At 41.1% G+C, this 14,437-nt stretch overlaps 1 protein-coding gene across 11 annotated transcripts in view; it reads left to right on the top strand.

The window, feature by feature from the left end:
• Positions 1-8,629, top strand: part of CTNND1 (catenin delta 1) — a 52,493-nt gene extending 43,864 nt beyond the window's left edge. For 8 of the 11 annotated variants that reach the window (XM_073808981.1, XM_019947865.3, XM_019947866.3 and 5 more), the window contains 6 exons: positions 246-360; positions 1,423-1,510; positions 4,758-4,820; positions 5,588-5,691; positions 6,098-6,184; positions 6,452-8,629. In XM_073808981.1, the coding sequence (XP_073665082.1) occupies positions 246-360; positions 1,423-1,510; positions 4,758-4,820; positions 5,588-5,691; positions 6,098-6,184; positions 6,452-6,463 (469 nt within the window). In that variant the 3' untranslated portion in view covers positions 6,464-8,629. The remainder of the gene's footprint in view (positions 1-245; positions 361-1,422; positions 1,511-4,757; positions 4,821-5,587; positions 5,692-6,097; positions 6,185-6,451) is intronic. The other 3 variants (XM_073808978.1, XM_019947864.3, XM_073808980.1) reach the window with 3 other exon arrangements.
• The last annotated feature ends 5,808 nt before the right edge of the window (positions 8,630-14,437 follow it).

Below are 14,437 nucleotides of genomic sequence, written 5' to 3' on the forward strand. Positions count from 1 at the left end.
ATGGAAAGTATAAAGAGGTATTGCTCTTTTTTCTGTCTTCATGTTGATCCATAAATTGATAAGACTCTTACATCAAACATTTCTTTGTGTCACCGTTTGAGTTAAAACATGAGACTTGGTGAATACTTGATCTTGCCTGTTTTGGGATTTATATCCGTACGTTACATTATATTAGAGAGTACAAGTTTTCAGCTTCTTCCCTCGTCTTACATCCAAATTCCATCTGGTGTTACTTTCCTCAAAAGGAACCGCTCAGAAAAAGAAGTTCGAGCAGCAGCGCTTGTATTACAGACAATCTGGGGATACAAGGAACTGCGGAAGCCACTGGAAAAAGAAGGATGGAAGAAGTCAGACTTTCAGGTAGAATAACTCTTGGGACTGAGACTTTCACCTTTTTTTCCCCTTGGTCTCAGGTAATGCTTTTGTCTTTGGTTCTTCTATTTCACTGTCACACTGAGTCTACTTTTTTGTTTTTTTTCTTTTGTATTTTGATGGCATGTGGGATGGTTCCCCAACCAGGGATTGAACCTGGGCCTCCGCAGTGAAAACGCTGAATCCTAACCACTAGGCCACCAGGGAACTTCCCCTGAGTCTACTTTTGCCCCAAGTCACTGTGTGTAAAGAAATAATTTATTAACTATCCCCCCAAAATGGTGCCTATAGTTCATTTGCTGCTGAAATAGCTCTGGTCTTCCTCTGTGTCATAGCACAGTGTAAATGCCAGTGGTAATGAAGGATGATGATGGCCTTTTTGACTTTCTCCGAATCTGCCTTAGCCCTTTGAAGGAGTTTGCCATTTTCTGAACTGTCATTTTCTGAGACTGTATCTCCTTGATAGCGTGAGTGTTTGATACCTTTGTAATCTGTTCAGAACACAAATAGAAGCCTAATATCCTAGTTTTTTTTTTTTTTTTAATTTATTTTATTTTATTTTATTTTATTTTTTTGGCTGCATTGGGTCTTCGTTGCTGCAAGCGGGCTTTTCTCTGGTTGCGGCGAGTGGGGGCTACTCGTTGTTGTGGTATGCAGGCTTCTCATTGTGGTGGTTTCTCTTGTTGGGAGCATGGGCTCTAGGCGCGTGGGCTTCAGTAGTTGTGGCACACGGGCTCAGTAGTTGTGGCTCGCAGGTTCTAGAGCTCAGGCTCAGTAGTTGTGGCGCACAGGCTTAGTTGCTCCGCGGCATGTGGGATCTTCCCGGACCAGGGCTCGAACCTGTGTCCCCTGCATTGTCAGGCGAATTCCTAACCACTGTGCCACCAGGGAAGCCCTAATATCCTAGTTTTGTTTCACTATATAGGTGTTTATTTAACCCTTACGAGTTACCTATTCGGGAATAAGGACCTAAAAGTCTGAGCCCATTAAGAAGTAAGATAAGGGTGAATTCAGTACTCTGTGACATTATTGTGTTTTGTTTGCCTCCAGGTGAATCTAAACAATGCTTCTCGAAGCCAGAGCAGTCATTCATATGATGATAGCACTCTCCCTCTCATTGACCGGAACCAGAAATCAGGTACAGTAACCAGGGGACATAGCCCTCTGCTTTTATTCCATTTCTGCTATTCTTCTGCTCTTCTTTCGTTAGATGGCTTACCATCTAATGAAATAGCATATATATTTATTTCTGAATGAGCTTGTCTTTTGGTGGAGGGAGAGTAATACTTCACCTCAGGATTATAACCCAGAAGCTGGTAGACCTGAGCATCAGCAAATAAGACAGGCAGTTAGCCTGCGTGTGACTCCCCCATCTTTGCTTGTGGACTTAAAATGACCAGGGAGCGAACCCTACTCTGTTTCCTCTATTTACGATATACTCGGCATATAACAGTGTATAAATTTAAGATGTACAGCATAATGATTTGACATATGTATATAGATAGTGCCTGACTTAACGACGGTTTGGCTTATGATTTTTCGACTTTGTGGTGGCGCAAAAGTGATGTGCATTCAGTAGAAACTATTTCAAATGCTGAGTTTTGCTCTTTTCCCTGGCGAGCGATAGCATGGTGGGACAGCGTCTCACACTGCAGCATCGGCTGCAGCTCCCAGTTAGCCATGCAGTCATGAGGGTGGACAGCCGATACACTTACAGCCATTCTGTTTTTCACTTTTAGTACAGTATTCAATAAATTATATTATGAGGTATTCAACACTTTATTATAAAGTAGGCTTTGTGTTAGATGATTTTGTCCAACTGTAGGCTGATGTAAGTATTGTGAGCACGTTTAAGGTAGGCTGGGCTAAGCTATGGTTGGTGGGTTAGGTGTATTAAAATGCATTTTCAACTTACGATAGGTTTATCAGGATGTAACCCCGTTGTAAGTCCGAGGAAGATCTGTATATTGCAAAATGATTTTTTTTCCCTTTTGAATTTTCATATAATACCAAGTAGTATGTGTTTACTGTTGAAAAATTAGAAAATACAAACCAGAAAAATGACAACAAAAAAAGTCACTTATTTCTGTTATCCAGAGATAACCACTCCTATTCTATCTCCTCTAAACACTGCCATGTGAGCAGATACATTTTTCTTCAAAAGACAAATCATATATTTAGTGCTTATTATAACCCTTTTAATCTTAATGACACTTGGGTTTTGCCTCAGTCAGGGTTCTTAAAATGTGGTCTGAGGATCACCAAATCTGTTGACATTTGTGCTGATGGTGCATAAGCAGTGGTGGTGCTTTATTGCTGGAGGCTGAGTGTAAACCAGGGCGATGACACCAAACCAAACTAGTTGTTGTAGTCTTTGTTGCCATGTACTTGCAGTTATAAGAAGGGCCAGTTTCTGGAGGGTAGGGGGAAAAAAAGGAGCCAAGTTCACTTAAGAACGTACTTGATGGAACTGTAACAATGTTAATTTTATTGTTTCTGCTCTTGAGTACACAGCTTTTTAATAGCCTGTGTTGATGATATAGGGGGTACTCATAAAGCACCCTGCAGCATACCAAAGCATGATGGTAATCTTGAGGAAAAGCACTTGTGCTATTGTTGGAGTTACTAGGTACACTAACCACTTTTTTTTTTTTGGAACACTATTTTTACTTAAAAAAATAGACATTTTCTTGAAAATGAACACAGTGAGCTTGTCAGTTTGAGGAAAAATAACTGACAGTACTTGCCTGAATTTTCAAGAGAAAATTTTATTTTTATTTATTTATTTTTAAAATTTATTTATTTATTTATGGCCGTGTTGGGTCTTCGTTTCTGTGCGAGGGCTTTCTCTAGTTGTGGCAAGCGGAGGCCACTCTTCATCGCAGTGCGCGGGCCTCTCACTATCGCGGCCTCTCTTGTTGCAGAGCACAGGCTCCAGATGCGCAGGCTCAGTAGTTGTGGCTCATGGGCCTAGTTGCTCCGCGGCATGTGGGATCTTCCCAGACCAGGGCTTGAACCCGTGTGCCCTGTATTGGCAGGCAGATTCTCAACCACTGTGCCACCAGGGAAGCCCGAAAATTTTAAATTTTGGAAGAATTGTATCTGTCACTGTGAGCCTGGTAACATCCCAATAGTTAATATACTTTTAAATGAAATCAGTGGCGATGTTAATGAATGTGATTTTTTTGATATTATATCATGAAATGTGTTAACATTTAGAAAATCTGCATAACTCTGTGAACCAGTATTTTCCAAGTGACCAGTGCATGATTTTCAAAATCATGCATGAGTAACTGATCCATTCAAAGTGTAAGACAGACCAATAGATGTTAATTTAACAGACTATGAAGAGAGCCTTAGTTTGGATTCACATTCCTTATTGCGCTAACCTTAAAGAAACTCGCCTTGTCGAGTATTAGTATACTATCAAAGAATATCCACAGTTATCTGAAAAGACTAATAAAGTTCTCCTCCCTTTTCCAACTTCTTATCTGTGTGATGCTGGATTTTCTTTATATAATTCATCCAAAATAACATCACAACGGATTGAATACAGAGGCAGATATGGGAATCTAGCTATCTTCTCTTTAAAGATGTGCAAAAATGTAAAACAGTGCTTTTTATTTTTTTTGATAAGTGTGTACGTTTATAAAGCCATCTTGAACAATTTGGTACACTATCCACTGTGATGCTACTAAAAATCAGTTTGATTCTTTTTTTTTTTTTTTTTTTCTTTCTGGTGAGAAAGAAACATTTTTAATTTTTATCCTTTTTTTTTTATTGGAGTATAGTTGATTTACAGTGCTGTGTCAGTTTCTGCTGTACAGCAGAGTGAGTCATTTATGTTCATCCAAAATAACATCACAACGGATTGAATACAGAGGCAGATACGGGAATCTAGCTATCTTCTCTTAAACCAAACTTTAAATATGTGCAAAAATATAAAACAATGCTTTCTTTAAAAAAATTAAAAGTATTATTTATGTTAACGGAATAAGTATTGTTCTTTTAAATGAAATAAATATTTAAAATAAATTTTAAATGAAATAAATATTTAAAAGCACTGTAGCTATTAATACATGTAGTCTATACCAGTGAACATTCTTTGGATCCTCATAACTTCTAAGAATATAAAGGGGCCCTGAGACCAAATAATTTGAAACCTGCTGGCTTAGAGTGAATCGTTTCTTATGTTAGAGTCTGGAGGAAAGGGATCTCTTTAAGTTCCATGAGGGCTTTGTCTAGAGCCTGGCACTTGTGGTGGGTGCTTAGTAAAAGTTTGATGGGAGGGAGGGGGAAGGGAGGACAGACTAGAGAGCAATTTTTATGAGTTTAGATTTTGAAGAGTTGGGTTTTGACCTGGATAACTTTCTGACTCCCTGTAGATAAGAAACCTGATCGGGAAGAAATTCAGATGAGCAGTATGGGATCAAACACAAAATCATTAGGTAGGTGATTAATTCCTGCCTAAGGATATGGAGTAAGCCATATTATCATATGGGATGAGGAGAACTGTGTGGCTCTGTAGCTCTTTCCAGCACCCGCACCATTCACCTTCCTGGAAGGACACTGGCTGGACATTCCATTGGGAAGGATTCAAGGAAGTGTAGTAAAATCTGATCTGTCTACCTTTTTCCACATTCCCAAATGCTCAAAGGTTAAAAAAAAAAAAACTTCATATTCCTCCCCCATTAATACAGAATCAAGCGTGTGTCCCTAAACTGTTGCTCACAGCCTTTCACAGTCTGACGCCAGGTTCGCTCTGTCTTACTCTCCATATACTCTGTTTGAGCCCACCTAGTCTACTTGCTATCCTGTCTCTTCACTCTATACTTTTTTATCTTGCTCTTGTAATACCTCCTATTGGAATGTCCTTCCCACTTGCTTTGTAAACGGTCTTCATCCCCAAAGGCTTGGCTGAATTCCTGTCTACTCTGTTAGGTCCTTCCTAACTATTGCAGCTCACCTCACTATCTTCTCCTAATTCCAGTACCCTTCATAGATCTCTTCAGTTTAGCTTTATTATCATATATGATATATTTTGCCTTCCCAGTTAGATGTAAGTTTTTTTATGTCAAGGACCACCTGACCTTAATGCCTTTGGTAAAGCTCAAATGCTTTACCAAAGAGGTGCCTAAATCACGTTTATCTGCCTAATACATATTTTACACTAGAGGGGAACATCATGTCTCTGTACTTTTTTTTTTTAAACTAGATAACAACTATTCCACACTGAATGAGAGAGGAGACCACAGTAGAACACTGGATCGATCTGGGGATCTAGGCGAAATGGAGCCATTGAAGGGAACGCCCCTGATGGTAAATTCTCTTTATATACTATTGTCCTTCTGAGGCTAGTTCTGTTTTGAAGCCTGCATGTTCTGTGAAATAGGAAAAAAGGACTTAGTGAAAGACAGCACCTTTCCTTGTAGGGGTTTTCAGGGAAAAAGTAGGAGTTTTGACTCACATTGGGGTTTCTGGTGCCATTGTTCTGCGACGGTCGAGATGGGAGAAAGAAGGCCATGACTGTGTCGCTGGTGTGGCTAGCGCCAGCTGGTCTGTCCTCGCGTTGCTCTCTTTCTGTGCCTGGCTTTGTTTGAATATCTTGCCCTTCACTTGCTATTACCTTGTTTTGTTTGAGTTTACGAATCTGGGGATTTTCCCTAGATCTGGCACGCACTCATGTTTTCTTACTCTCATACTAACACATTGCATGTGTTCACAGCAGGACGAGGGGCAGGAATCTCTGGAGGAAGAGGTGGATGTGTTGGTTTTGGATGATGAGGGGGACCAAATGTCTTACCCCCCCATGGTACGTCCTTCAGCCACCCCCAAGATCATCCTTGAGGAGGAGGTCTCTGTGCCAGCAGTTTGCCAATCATGCTGATCTGATCAGTCAGCCGCACGGGGCTTAGGGGTGCTGCTTCTGTGATTGTTACCTCTTAAGAGGCTGGGACGTGCCGCTGGTGATCTGATTCTCCATTATGTGCTGCTTTCTTCCCTTCAGATTTGCTCAGCTCTCTTTTGGTTCTCCTTATTCCCAACCCTATTAACATCTCTTTCTCTTTTTTCCCTACAGCAGAAGATTTAGCACCACTCTCTCCGCTACATCTGGGCTTATAATATATGTACTTTTATTTTTTGGTGGTGAAATGGACTGATGATTTTTCCCTTTCTTCGCTGGACTGTTGTGCCCACTGCCACACTGCCTCCTGCCCTTGTAGCCCTAAGTGGCTGCCTTCTTTCCATCAACTCCCTAACTTCTTCCAGTGAAGCTTAATTGTCCCTCCTCCCCCCTCCAGATCCCCTGCAATTACTCCCAAGAAGCCTGACTCAGTTATATGCGTATCTTGAGAGACTGCTGCAGATTAGCTCTTTTTGCCAGCTCTCCCTGGAACTCTTGGCCTTGTGTGGAGGGAGGGAGAGAGTGGGAATCCTCACTGGAAGCTATGGGAAGAATTGGAAGTTACATGCTATATATGCAGTGTCCAGCAATCTGATAAACCCATGATTCTTAAGCAAGATTTTTCTTCTCTTGGTGGGGAAGGGACCTTTACTTTTTTGGAGAGTGGAGGGCGTGAGCTCTTCCTTTATTCCTAATGACTATTTTTGAAGCAAAGACGGCCGGCGACATTGGCACATACCACTTGGCAAGGGCCCTTGAGCAAGTGAAGGTTTCCTAGAGCGGAGATTAAGAAACCTTGCCCTCCTCAACTCCAGGGCAGGGACCATCAAGGACCTACAGACTCCATCTCTTCTCCAAGCCTCATGCCAGCCCTGGGCTGCAGCTGCTGCCCCTTACTGAGGCTGTCCTTAACCCTCCTCTCCCATCCTGTGATAATAATGTCTGCTGACTTGGCCTGGCCATTTTCAAGAGGCTGTAGAAAGAGGAGAATATGTCAAGGAAGACTTCTTGGGTGAGAAGGAGCAGAAAGATGTCTTCTGGGGAGAAGAGCCTCTAGGAGGAGCGAGTAGGAATGTACATGAATCATTTAGTCTGAAACTGTCAGGAAGCTACAAAGCTGGCTTCCCCCTGCCCTTATTTCTCCTTTTTCTCACCCTTATAGCCCCATCCTCCCCTGCTTCCTCCCTGGATTGGTTGGCTGACTAAAGGACTTGATGTACATACTCCTGCCCCCTTTACCCTTAAAAAGGTGGGGTTCGCCCCTGGCTTTGCCTCTTCTTTGTGCCTTTGGCCTGGGGTGCGTCTCCTCCTTCCCTTCTATGTGCCTTTCTTTGCCTCTGCAGTCTCATTTCTCATGATTTTGCAAATTATATTTTGTTGCTTTCTTACCTACTTCTTGGCCCTAAATAGCAGAAAGAAGAGGAGAGGTGATCTAGAGAACCTCAGTCTCTCCACTGGGAATTGGAATAGCCTCTAATTTTAGCCATAGAAGGTTTTTCTCAACTGTATATGTTGGGATTTTGCAAAAATCCTGTTCTGATGAACCTCCAAAAGAGATTGGTGGGAGGAGTGAGTGGTGTGACTCTTGCTCCTTAGTTGCCCAGAATGATTGTCGTCTCTGAAGGGGTTATAGGGAAGTCGTGTCCATATCCCCCTACCCGACCACCCCCCCACCCCTGTTCCTCCTCCTTTTAGTTTAGTGTATATTAGCAGGTTGGGCTAGAGGAATCAGCTGCTATGCGGTTGATTTTTTTTTGTTTTTTTTTTTTTAACCCTTTCCCTTATTTGCCTTTTACTCCTCCCCTTAATCTAAAAGCTCCGTTTAATGCAACTGGAAATCTTTATGCTCCTCTCTCCCCCTTCCTTTATATATTGAGGCTTTGGGGTAGGAGAAAAGTGCACAACCCCCCACCCGCCTTCCCTCTGCATTAAAATTCCTTATTTACCCCTTTTCCCCTTCACATTTCGTCCCACTCCTTTTCTGGCAAAAAGGAGCCTTTTCCTTTCTGTGACCCTGAGAGCATACTGCACAGGGGAGATCGCCCCCATCCAGATGTGGCTCCACTCTTGGTTTCTCTTGTCTTCTTCTGCTCTTTTCCTGGTGCTCTTTTTGTCGGTGGGGTGTGGGTAATAGAACAGCCATGGGCTTTTGGGGACCTTTAACTGTTTTTTCCTTTTCATTTATAAAAACACTAAACGTTCAATTTCAGAGAACCAAAAATCCCACCTTCCCACCGAACACTACTAAGGGGCATGTCTTCTGCTCCATACCTTTTCTGTTTTTCTTTCTCTCTTGTTAATGCTTTTAAAAACAAATGAGTTTTTTTATATAAATAAAGTTTTTAAAGTGTGTATGTGGGGGGTGTGTGTCATTTCTTCACTTTAAGCTGTATCTCTTCTCTCCTTTTCATCTTGGTTACTTCCTTATGTATCAGTGTCCTTTTTCTCTGCAGAGCAACTAGAAGGGGATTGTACCAGGACTGATTTATTTTGAGCTCAATCCCAACTCTTAACAGGGAACATTCTTTTTAATTATATATGAAACATTTTTCCTCTGAAGATTCTTAAAAATTAAATGTGGCTAAGTAGAGCACGGGAAGCTTGTTGCTAACTTAGAGATAGGAAACTGAAGTATAAAGAATTAATAAGTCACTGGGATTCTTTTGCGACATTTGACAAAACTAACGTTGAATAAAGCTCATTGCGATTCATGACCCTCTTGAACATTTATGGGTAGAAGATTAAAAACTACCAGCTCCAGCTATCATCCTAATAAGTCTGAATATGTAGAATTAAAAGGCTCACTAGGCCATAATGTTGCTTCTCAGGCTATTCGCAATCTTTTAGTAAGATGATAAGGGGCAGGCCTATAGCTGCTTCCTCTGTGTCCTCCCAAGTAATATGTGGGTGGGTCGCAAATACTCATTGGATTACCAGGGGTTGTCTTTACTGTAGAGGCCAAGGATTAAGACCTACAGAAAGGGGCTTATTTCTCTGGGGCCCATATTTCCTGTTACATTATTAAGACTCGAGAATTTATGTAAAATGCTTTCTGTATGCCCGGTCTTTAGATTAAAAATATATAGCTGCTTCTGGTGATGCTCATGTCTCAATTTTGTTGAACTAGGTCTTGGGTATGAAAACTTTCTTGGGCTAGTTAAGACCAGGAAATCTAAGCATTGTAGCTGATAACCTTTTAAAGCTTGATTTGTGTCTGACAGTTGTAGTTTCAGAAGGATGAAGCACAGAGCCAAAAAGCTATTAGAGTTTACTTTGCAGAGAGGGTTGGCAGACCTGCTGGAGATTTTTTTTTTTTTTTTAATGTAGAAAAACCCGGCTACTGGTGAATAGCCTTTATTTCTGTCATATTCTTTATTATGCACTGGCATTGAGCTACATAGAAACCTTACTCTTCTCTCGATTGGTCCATTTGTTTTATCTCATTCAATAAATATTTCCCCAGCATCTTCCATATGCCAGGCATTGTTGTGTATGTTAGGCTTAGATTAGAGAATGAAACAGATGGACCCTTTCTCATGTGCAATCCATGAGAATTCTATGCAGCTGAGATCTGTGGTCTTTTAAAAACATTTTTCTGCCCTTAACTAAAACAAGGTGTTAAAAGAATGATTTGTAAAGTCCCTGTATCTTGTTTCTTGACGCTGATTTAGTAATGCTTTTGAAGGTTCTTGGTATCTCTTAATACGAACTTTAGGAATCCTGTGTATTTTGTCAAGATTTGCCCATTTGTTCCCTGATCCTTTAGAGCCTGAGTTGTTGTTTTTTTTTTTCCTGGAGGCGGTTATAGATTATGCTCAACCACTCTTCTGCCTCAGTGAGTCTTTTTTGTGAACATGTTTGTGAAATAGCTGCAATGAGTCTTGCTGTGACATACTTTCTGACAGCTCAGAGCTATGACCTCACTTGGCCACTTGCTCTTTCTTGCTGAACTAATGCACTTTGTTACAGACTAGAAGTATCTCACCCAGGAAGAACTAAGGATCAGTTACTCTAGATCGTTATTTTTCATTTTGTCTGTCTTTATATCTGAAGTACAGGATAGTAAAGGTTTATCTTGGTATTTTCATAGATAGAGTTACAGACGAACTACACCCAGCCTTATAGATCTGAGCAAGTACACAGGAATTACCTGGGAAGCTTGTTAAAAATGCAGATTTCCATGCTGCGTTTCCAAAAATTGCTTAAATAAGTGGGACTCAGGAATCTGAAATCTTAAGTAACCTGGGTTATTCAAATGCCTGTGGTGAGTTAATTGCAACTTGAGACACTAAAGACTTGCTTAAGAATTCAGCTTCAAACTAGAATCCAGGATGACTGGCTTCGACTCCCCTGGCAGTGATACTAGTTTCATGGTGGGTGTGGTGATAACCACAAGAAAGGAGTGTTCATATAGGAAACAGTGTTTATCTCAAAGGAATGAGTGATTGCTGTAGAATCTGAGATGACAGTGACAGGCTGACATGTAGCATGTAGGCAGGAGAAACTTCTTTTGTAAATCGTGTCATCTATATAACGCCCAAGCTGATGAGAGGTGAACTTAGCCCTTGATACGGGGCCCTCTAGGGCAATAGAGAATTCCCTGGAGCCGATGGCTCTAACTAAAGTGTCACTTCCGGCTACAAAAGGTACCTCAGCTGGGAAGCAAGTGGCCCCATTGGCCAAAGCCAAGGAGGTGTGTCTGGAAATTTAAATCACTCCTGAGGGACAGCCTATGCCAAGAAAGCACGCACCTGCACGTGCCCACACACACGACATTGTAGGAGCTAATTTCTTTTTTTTTTTTTGGCTGTGCCCTGTGGCTTGTGGGATCTCAGTTCCCCACCCAGGGATTGAAGCTGGGCTATGGCAGTGAAAGCCCGGAATCCTAACCACTAGGCAACCAGGGAACTCCGCAAATTTCTTTTTCATGTAAATTTATGAAGTTTTTTTTTTTCTGGCTGCGGTGCGCGGCATGTGGGATCTTAATTCCCTGACCAGGGAGCAAACCCTCGCACCCTGCAGTGGAAGCACGGAGTCTTAACCACTGGACCGCCAGGGAAATCCCAACCTATGACCTCTTGACTTTGCTGCTGTCTACATCACGTAAAACATGAGTTCTTCAGCTGGTCCACCCAGAATTTAGGGGCAGACGTGGATGGAGAGGAAGCTGGAGGAAATGAGGTAGGGAAAGCATAAATGAAAATAGTCATTTTCTTCTGTCTGTATTATATCCTGACTATTTTTTCCCTTTTTATGTAGTATGAAATGCAGCCATGAATGGATTGAGTCAAGAGCATTATACCTGTTAGTGTAATTGTAGGAGCCATAAATATTATTGTAAGCATGTGGCAACTAGCTATTTTGTTTTATTTTTAGCTGAGGAGAAACTGCTATGCTTCTCACTATATACATTTCTATCTTTATTGTTGAAAAGGACAAGTTCTTCCACTTTTATTTAGGATACAGAAGGGATTACTATCGTGCTGTCTTTGCCCAGGTATTTGTAGCGCTAATGGACAAGTAGTCTGATGCCATAAGGCATTTGTGCCTGAGGAAAAGAAAAAGAAATAGGAGCTATTCACGGTAAGGTGCCAGGCACTTAACACTGCTCTCGTCTTCAACTCTTTTTTGCTCCATCCTTAAGGCAAAGTTAGCATCGGGCTTTTGCAAACTTTGCACTCTGGGCCTTTTTACAACCCAGTCTGTTAGAATCAAGGGTGAGGGGAGTATAGTGTGTATAGTTGGAACTAATTCAGACTTCTGTTTTTTGGCATTGTGGTGGATTGGATACTCTGAAAAGTACTTTCAGCAGAAACAAGATGCTGGGTAAAATGTATTTATTTTAAAAATAGTTAAAAACATATTGCTGAACAAGCACAAAAGTAAGGAATCCATAGATCTTAAAAAATGAAGTGAAAACTGGAATTGTAGGGAGTAAGCAACTGCTAGAGCTAGCTTTTACTCAGCTTTTGCCAAACTCAGCAGGCTTTCAGCATCTATTTTAGTGACTATGCAGGGTATGGGAAACAAAACGAAGGTGACTCCAAGTAAAGCCAGGATACCCTCAGTGTAAAGGTGAACAAGAAATCAACTCTGTGGAAGAGGGCAGCAAGGAATTTTATGTCTCAACCTTGATATTACCCCAAAACTGGGCTCACCTCTTGGTGGGTGTCAAGCCAAAGACACAGCCAAGCCAAAGATCAGGAGAAAGAAAGATTTATTACTTGCAACAAGTAAGGAGAACACCAGGCATCTTTCCCAAAGCAGTGTCTCTCTGGATCAGCAAAGTGGGGGAAGTTTTAAGCTAAGGCTACATGCATATTCATGAAGGAGCTTGGGCTCAGGAGAATTCACCATAGAATTGGGGCTAAGGTTGACAGAGTACAAGCTTTAGTTCATCGAAACCAGAAAAGGTCAACATCACCACCATCTTTAGGTTCCAGTTGATCTGGTGGTTGAGTGCCCAAGGGGATGTTTAAATTCTGAAAAACAGCTCAAGAAAGTGCTTCAGACTAATCTTTACCATTAAAACAGAACTGGGAGTCTCTAGAACTCATTTATTAGCCTTGCTGTTGTTACTTCTCTTGCCCAGTAACAATTTGTTCTTTTGTTCCCTTAAGATCATTATTACTGAGACCTGTTCAAGGGCAGGCATTGTGGCCAGGCTTAGATCGTAAAACGGCTTAGGCCTAAAATGGCTTCTCTTATGTCAAAAAGCTATATCTGGTTCTTTTCTGGGCTCCCTACTCTATCTGCTTAGAGTTCATCTTGCCTTCAGGTGATTTCCAGAAGCAAGTGCAATCCCTTGAAGACCTCAATTCCTATATATAAACTCCCAAAGCAAATCCTGCTTAAAAATTTTAAGATGCACAAAGAAATAAGATGCCACAAATGGAAAAGGGGCCAAAAAGTCACAGAAGCTGATCCTTAAATACTTCCGATGATAGCATTGTCACACAGACTAATGAAATAACTTTTTGATTAATGAGCTAATACAAGTTTGAAGCTAAGAGGTGACAAAAAACAACCCAGCAGATTTTTTTGGGGAAAAAAAAGCCTTTCTGAATTAGAAATGAAAAATACAAATTTGAAATAAAAACTCAGATTAAATTGATTGGAGAAATTGAAGGGGTTCTAGTGAATTGGAAGATCTCAAGAAATTATACAGAATGCAGTCCAAAGAGAATGAAAGGAAGAATGGAAAATGGCAAAGAAGTTGAGAAGCAGACAATAGAGGACAAGTGAATGAGAAGATCTAATGTACTAAGGTATCTGGAGCTCCAGGAGGAGACAATAGGAAGAGACGATATCCAAGGAGGTAACCACCGATCAATTTTCAGATTTGATGAAAGGCACTAAACCTCAGATTCAGGAATCCCAGTGAGTTCGCCAAGCAAGATGAAAAGCAGCTCGTATCTAGAGACATTGAGGTAAAATGCTCTCTATCTTGAGCAGCTAAAGATAAAATGCAGACAAACCTTAGAAAACAGCCCAGATGGGGGACTTGTCAGCACCAACAATGAAAGCCAGAAAACTGGGATTCTTTCGCTGCATCCCATTAACAAAAGAAGTTACCATGGAAGTTGACACTTGGTAAAACTTTTTTAAGAAAGAGGGCTGATTAGAAACATTTTCAGACAAAAGCAGAGTTTGCGCAGGTAAGTCAGGATTCCTGAGGCAGAAGGAAAATGGTCTTAAATGGAAAATCTGATTCAAGAAGGAACACTGAACAAAGATACTGGTAAATAATGTTGGTAAGAGTAGGTAAGCATTAAGTGTAAAAACTGTAATTTGTGGGAGGGAAATATGAGCTAGAATTAAAATACTGGACATCAATAACATGTAACTTGGGGTGACTAGAACACTAATTTTCATGTTCTTATATTCAGGAGGAAAGTGAATGTATTGATTAGCTTAAGACTTCTGTGAAACTGTACATATTAGCTAGAATAACCACTAGAGAACAGAGCATATCACCTTCAAACAAGTAGAGGGGGAAGAAGGCAAGAGGAGGATGGGGGGATCAGATCTGGTACTACCTCTGACAGAACCATCTAAACTCCCAGGGTACCAGTTATAGGAAGTGGTGAGGAGCCTACCCGTGTATCATGGAACTGGGACATAGTGTATGCAGAAAAAGAACAGTGAGTGAAGTGTAGG

Source organism: Tursiops truncatus, chromosome 8, assembly GCF_011762595.2.
Source record: "Tursiops truncatus isolate mTurTru1 chromosome 8, mTurTru1.mat.Y, whole genome shotgun sequence".
NCBI lineage: Eukaryota > Metazoa > Chordata > Mammalia > Artiodactyla > Delphinidae > Tursiops > Tursiops truncatus.